Consider the following 7,207-nt stretch of genomic DNA (forward strand, 5'->3'; position numbering starts at 1 on the left):
GCATTATGCTTTGTGGTTGGGCCCACACTGTCAATGTTCAGTATCATGAGTTATAATATATAGTGTTATTCTTTATATAGGACACACTGTATGTTAGAACATGGGTGAGCTATACAGGCGGCTGGGCATAGAGGGGACTGGGCTGAGGGACCCAGCTAATTTGTTTTGCCCTAGGCCCTGTAAAGGTAAGGGTGGGCCTGGTCTCTTAAAACTACATCCTCTTTGCAACCCATGAAAGTTTTATTTTGCCTTTTTTTTATTGTTAATGCCCAACCTGTAATTGGTGTATATATTACTATAAATCTTGAGTGCTTAGAAGTACATGGATCTCATGGGCTTAGGGAAAAAAAAAAAAACTAAATAAATGTTGCTAGTTAGTAAATGTATTGTATTTGGGGCTACATACTGTATTTGCCATTAAGGTAGCTTTTCAAAAATTATTTTTCTGGGCTAAGGAGGAACAGTTGCCACTTTTTAGAAAGGTTCTATAAAAGAGCAATAGTTGAGATAAAACATCCAAAATGCCAGCTATTTATAAGAGATTGTCTATTAAAGGGACAGTTAGTAAACATCTTGAAATTACATTTTTCTTTAGCCTATCAGTAAATTAACATCAGCAGAATCTGAACACTATAAGAATAGATTAACACCTTGTTTGCTGCAATTGTTTTATATAGTCGAGAGAACATTTACAATTTTCATATTTAAATTACAGAAAATGAGAAAAATAAATAATGAATGTTTACTGCAAATATATTCTAATATACATAATAAGCAGTTTATAAAACAATCTCAAAGTGTTTACTGTTCCTTAAAGTTTAAACAATAGACCTCTGAAAGGCATGGGAATAAAACCAAATATTCCGCGCACACACAGCGCCAACATATTTGTTCCTCTCTGGCCGCCGTACTCCAGCTCTTTATTCCCGATGGATGTGTAATGCTGTCTACTGACCGGAAGATGGCTCTTCCAGCTCGGGTCTGACGTCACCTGGGACATTCCTTTCCGGTGGGCGGGGATTTGCTGCCCCGTAGAGCTCCGTGATCCCGAACCCAGGGATAGTGGGTACAGCTACTGTCAGTGAACGCAATGGTATGGGCCGGCGCGGCTGTGGAATTGCCGGCAGGGATCTCTCTGTGTTCTAACGTGTGAGAGTTTGCGGAGTATCTTGTAAATAGCGCAGGCCTGAGTGGGACCGTATACTGAATCGCCATGTCCGCGAAGGTGCGGCTCAAGAAGCTGGAGCAGCTGCTGCTGGACGGGCCCCAGAGGAATGAGGGGGCTCTGAGCGTGGAGACTCTGTTGGATGTTCTTACCTGTCTTTATACCGAGTGCAGCAGCTCCACTCTACGCAGGGACAAGTATGTCAGCGAGTTCCTGGAGTGGGGTGAGTGCTGGGGCCGGGAACAGGCTGGTATTACTGGTACAGATAACCACATCTCTTGTATTGTTGCTAGGACAAGCTATCAGCTCTAGACCATTGGTTGCCAAGACACACTAAGTCCTTGTACATGGCTTGCTGGACCTTCTAGTAGAGGACAGGTAGGCTTGGTTCCCTAGGACAGGGCTGGTGCCAGGGGACAGACTGGGCTTCTCAGGACAGGGCTGGGGGCAGGCTGGGCTTCTCAGGACAGGGCTGGGGGCAGGCTGGGCTTCTCAGGACAGGGCTGGGGGCAGGCTGGGCTTCTCAGGACAGGGCTGGGGGCAGGCTGGGCTTCTCAGCACAGGGCTGGGGGCAGGCTGGGCTTCTCAGCACAGGGCTGGGGGCAGGCTGGGCTTCTCAGCACAGGGCTGGGGGCAGGCTGGGCTTCTCAGCACAGGGCTGGGGGCAGGCTGGGCTTCTCAGCACAGGGCTGGGGGCAGGCTGGGCTTCTCAGCACAGGGCTGCTGCCAGGGGGCAGGCTGGGTTACTCAGGACAGGGCTGGTGCCAGGGGACAGGCTGGGTTTCTCAGGACAGGGCTGGTGCCAGGGGACAGGCTGGGTTTCTCAGGACAGGGCTGGTGCCAGGGGACAGGCTGGGTTTCTCAGGACAGGGCTGGTGCCAGGGGGCAGGCTGGGTTTCTCAGGACAGGGCTGGTGCCAGGGGGCAGGCTGGGCTTCTCAGGACAGGGCTGGTGCCAGGGGGCAGGCTGGGTTTCTCAGGACAGGGCTGGTGCCAGGGGGCAGGCTGGGTTTCTCAGGACAGGGCTGGTGCCAGGGGGCAGGCTGGGCTTCTCAGGACAGGGCTGGTGCCAGGGGGCAGGCTGGGCTTCTCAGGACGGGGCTGGTGCCAGGGGGCAGGCTGGGCTTCTCAGGATGGGGCTGGTGCCAGGGGGCAGGCTGGGCTTCTCAGGATGGGGCTGGTGCCAGGGGGCAGGCTGGGCTTCTCAGGGGGCAGGCTGGGATTCTCAGGACGGGGCTGGTGCCAGGGGGCAGGCTGGGCTTCTCAGGACGGGGCTGGTGCCAGGGGGCAGGCTGGGCTTCTCAGGGGGCATGCTGGGCTTCTCAGGGGGCAGGCTGGGCTTCTCAGGACGGGGCTGGTGCCAGGGGGCAGGCTGGGCTAATCAGGACGGGGCTGGTGCCAGGGGGCAGGCTGGGCTTCTCAGGACGGGGCTGGTGCCAGGGGGCAGGCTGGGTTTCTCAGGACGGGGCTGGTGCCAGGGGGCAGGCTGGGTTTCTCAGGACGGGGCTGGTGCCAGGGGGCAGGCTGGGTTTCTCAGGACGGGGCTGGTGCCAGGGGGCAGGCTGGGTTTCTCAGGACGGGGCTGGTGCCAGGGGGCAGGCTGGGTTTCTCAGGACGGGGCTGGTGCCAGGGGGCAGGCTGGGTTTCTCAGGACGGGGCTGGTGCCAGGGGGCAGGCTGGGTTTCTCAGGACGGGGCTGGTGCCAGGGGGCACGCTGGGTTTCTCAGGACGGGGCTGGTGCCAGGGGGCAGGCTGGGTTTCTCAGGACGGGGCTGGTGCCAGGGGGCAGGCTGGGTTTCTCAGGACGGGGCTGGTGCCAGGGGGCAGGCTGGGCTTCTCAGGACGGGGCTGGTGCCAGGGGGCAGGCTGGGCTTCTCAGGACAAGGCTAAACTTCTCAGGACAGGGCTGGTGCAGGCTGGGCTTCTCAGGAAAGGGCTGGTGCAGGCTGGGCTTCTCAGGAAAGGGCTGGTGCAGGCTGGGCTTCTCAGGAAAGGGCTGGTGCAGGCTGGGCTTCTCAGGAAAGGGCTGGTGCAGGCTGGGCTTCTCAGGAAAGGGCTGGTGCAGGCTGGGCTTCTCAGGACAGGGCTGGTGCAGGCTGGGCTTCTCAGGACAGGGCTGGTGTGCCAGGGGGCAGAATCCAAAAAAGTAGGAAAAAATGCTCTCCAAGCCCATATAGGTAAAAAAATCCAAATTTTATTCAAGCCATGTAAACACATGTAAAATCAAATATAAATAAAAGCGGTCAGCACAAAAGTGCAGAATGCAGGTAAATGAACAGGTGCAGACAGCAAACGTTTCGTGCATATGCGCACTTGGTCACTGCCAGGGGGCAGGCTGGGCTCTTTGGGACAAAGCTGCTGCCAGGGGGCGGGCTGGGCTCTTTGGGACAAAGCTGCTGCCAGGGGGCGGGCTGGGCTCTCTGGGACAAAGCTGCTGCCAGGGGGCGGGCTGGGCTCTCTGGGACAAAGCTGCTGCCAGGGGGCGGGCTGGGCTCTCTGGGACAAAGCTGCTGCCAGGCTGCGGGCTGGGCTCTCTGGGACAAAGCTGCTGCCAGGCTGCGGGCTGGGCTCTCTGGGACAAAGCTGCTGCCAGGCTGCGGGCTGGGCTCTCTGGGACAAAGCTGCTGCCAGGCTGCGGGCTGGGCTCTCTGGGACAAAGCTGCTGCCAGGCTGCGGGCTGGGCTCTCTGGGACAAAGCTGCTGCCAGGCTGCGGGCTGGGCTCTCTGGGACAAAGCTGCTGCCAGGCTGCGGGCTGGGCTCTCTGGGACAAAGCTGGTGCCAGGCTGTGGGCTGGGCTCTCTGGGACAAAGCTGCTGCCAGGGTGCGTGCGGCCTGGGTCCTTTTGGGATTACAACATTAAAGATGCAGATGACCAGGATAGTCTAAGACTGGGTATGCTGTACAGGTTTTGAAGGGTAGGCTTGTAAAAGGGCAGCCCTGGAATACTAGGCCATAGGTGCAAGGAGAAGCTAGTATCACTGACTGGGATAGAAGGTTCCAATCTATTGCTTGACATTAGTTATGGGAAAGAGCTGTGCAGGAACTTAGTTTTTTACACTGTAAACAGAAGATATGTTTACTACATGAACAGTGGGAGGCTATTAATGTCTGAATGGATGAGCTATACACACTGAGACAAGAACTCTGCAATGGTACATTTCTCTTGAGATCCTTTTGTGTTGTGTTGACCCACTTCTGTGAATGTAATGCATAAAGTAGCATGATTCAGAAAGTTAAAGAAAATTGTGAGTCCTATACTATATATTGTTGTATACATTACAGCAGTGCTTGACGAATATGTTAAAAAATTAGGAGCCAGGTCTTAGTGGCTCCCAGGCTCCTGGGTTTGTCGAGCCCTGCATTACAGGTCATTTATACTAAATTAAATTTTAAGTCACTACTGCAAAGCTAGACACTACACAATTTCTTCAGTACTCCTAGGTAAAGGGACATTAAACCCAATATTTTTCTTATATGATTAAGATAGATCATTCAATTTTAAGTAACGTTCTAATTTACTCGTATTATCAATTTTTCTTCTCTTACTATCTTTATTTGAAAAAGAAGGCATCTTGGCTAAGGAGCCATACAATTTTTGGTTCAGTACTGGACAGCACTTGTTTATTGGTGGGTGAATTTATTCACTAATCAGCAAGCACAACCCAGGTTGTTCACCAAAAATGGGCCGGCTTCTAAACTTACATTCTTGATTTTCAAATAAAGATACCAAGAGAATGAAGAAATTTGATAATAGGAGTAAATGAGAAAGTTGCTTAAAATTGCATGCTCTATCTGAATCGCGAAAGAAAAAATTTGGATTCAGTGTCTCTTTTACGTAGATAAACATTATAGTGCAGAAAGCATAACATTTCAGCATGTTCTCCTGTTAAACAGCTTCTGTTTTTTTCATATATTGCTGCCACTTTACTTAAAACATGCTCACTTGGTACACTTTATAGATCAGGATTAAAAGTAAAGTAAAAAAATATATATGCTGCCACTTGACAAAGAAAGAAAGGACATGCTGGAATATCAGTGCTAGATTTATTTATTTGCTTTAATTTTAAATATTCTCATATATTTACTGGATTGCAAATAACTTCCCTGGTACTGAGGAGTGGACTATAAGTGTCTATTATGTCACTTATGGGCAGTTTTATACATGTGTAACAGCGCCACCTAATGGTCAGAGCATTGTTATCCACTGTTAGAGAATATCGGTCTATCATATATATATTCACATGGGAGACTTTATATAGAGCCATAGGGATTGTAACTATAGTGACTGTATTGATAGTTTGAAAATGTGTTTGAATAATTTGTGTTTTGACAATGGGATTCAAAACCTATGAGCCAGAAAACTGCTAACTATCTATTTTAATGTTTAAAGGAGGATTTCCTGGTATTTCGGGGCTGGACTGACCTTACTTGGCGGGATCAGACTGATATACTTCAGGAAAGTGTTCCTCTGTGAAAAGCACAAGGCGGCTAAAAGAGGCTGCTCCCAGGTGGTAATTCGCCATAGAACAATCTACTGAGCTGTTGTTTGTTCCTGGTAGAGCGCTTCTCTCTGTGTACGCAGGTCTATTTTGATGCCAGGCAAAGGTGCTTGAGCATAGATCTGGGAATAATACTCTGTGAAAACTCACAGCTGTAGGTAAGATCCTAGTAGCTGCGTCTCTATGTGGTGTATTGTAACATCCCATCTCTGCAATGGGCACATATAGTTAAAGGGACACTGAACCCAAATTTTTTCTTTTGTAATTCAGAAAGATCATGCAGTTTTAAACAACTTTCTAATTTACTCCTATTATCAATTTTTCTTCGTTCTCTTGCTATCATTATTTGAAAAAGAAGGAATCTAAGCTTTTTTTTTGGTTTCAGTACTCTGGAGAGCACTTTTTTTATTGGTGGATGAATTTATCCACCAATCAGCAAGGACAACCCAGGTTGTTCACCAAAAATGGGCCGGCATCTAAACTTACATTCTTGCATTTCAAATAAAGATACCAAGAGAATGAAGGAAATTTGATAATAGGAGTAAATTAGAAAGTTGCTTAAAATTTCATGCGCAATCTTTAAAGGGCCCTAATAGTTGAAAAATGACATGTTCTAATTGACTCGCACAGCTCAGCCGTGTAACTAGCGCTGTGCAGTACTTCTACTGTTTGTTTAACTCTCAAAAAAGTAGTTAAGCCCCTCTTGCTTTTGTGTAAAAATTCTGCTTGTCCCACGCTCACTAGAGCACTTGTTTTCAAACCTGTACTCAGGCCTCCCTAACAGGCCAGATTTTAAGGATATATGAAATGGAGCACAGGTGAAGTAATCAGCTAATCAGTAAACCTGTTTATTTTGCCTTCTCTCACCCAAGGTTATCATGAAAATGTGGCCAGTTTGGGAGCCCTAAGAACCAGTGCACTAGAGCAGTGTTTCTCAACCGCGGCCCTCACGTACCGCCATACAGGCCAGGTGTTCATTATAGATGAACCGGTGCACTGGTAAAGTAATCAACAGATCAGTAACCATGGTTACTAACCTGAGCTCACCCATCTGCTGATTAGGTCACGTGCTCTGGTTCAGCTATAATGAAAACCTGGCCTGTTAAGGGTTCTTGAGGCCAACGGTTGAGAAACAACGCACTAGAGGATCCAGAGCGAAAAATCTGTAACCTAGGTTTTAAAATGTAGCAAATTGGCAAACCGGCTCTATGTCAGCAGCATTTGCAGATTACAGAATTTGTGTTTGTTTCTCTAGGGAGGGTGGGTCAGGCTTATTTTTGCTTTACACAGAAATCAAAGTTTAATGTCCTTTTTAAAGTGGCAATGCTGTAGTGAGCCGGGGCGCCACCAATCACCAGCTAATTACATGTATTGCTAATCCAGAGCTGACTGGCTACGTGCTGAGCACGTTTGCATAGCTCATGTAGAGTTTTATCATTGCGTGTTATATCCCTTTAACTTGTTGGAGTGCCTGACTAAAGCTGAGTTTGAGAGAACATATTTAAAGGGCCATTACAGTGGGAATAATATGCACTGATTTGTT

The 7,207-nt window shown here is 49.1% G+C and overlaps 1 protein-coding gene across 4 annotated transcripts in view; it reads left to right on the forward strand.

The window, feature by feature from the left end:
• The first annotated feature begins 992 nt into the window (after window positions 1–992).
• Window positions 993–7,207, forward strand: part of CDC42BPB (CDC42 binding protein kinase beta) — a 422,828-nt gene continuing 416,613 nt past the window's right edge. For 2 of the 4 annotated variants that reach the window (XM_053697422.1, XM_053697423.1), the window contains exon 1: window positions 993–1,388. In XM_053697422.1, coding sequence (XP_053553397.1) covers window positions 1,214–1,388 — 175 coding nt within the window. In that variant the 5' untranslated portion in view covers window positions 993–1,213. The remainder of the gene's footprint in view (window positions 1,389–7,207) is intronic. The other 2 variants (XM_053697424.1, XM_053697426.1) reach the window with 1 other exon arrangement.

This window comes from Bombina bombina, chromosome 1 (assembly GCF_027579735.1).
Source record: "Bombina bombina isolate aBomBom1 chromosome 1, aBomBom1.pri, whole genome shotgun sequence".
Lineage (NCBI taxonomy): Eukaryota > Metazoa > Chordata > Amphibia > Anura > Bombinatoridae > Bombina > Bombina bombina.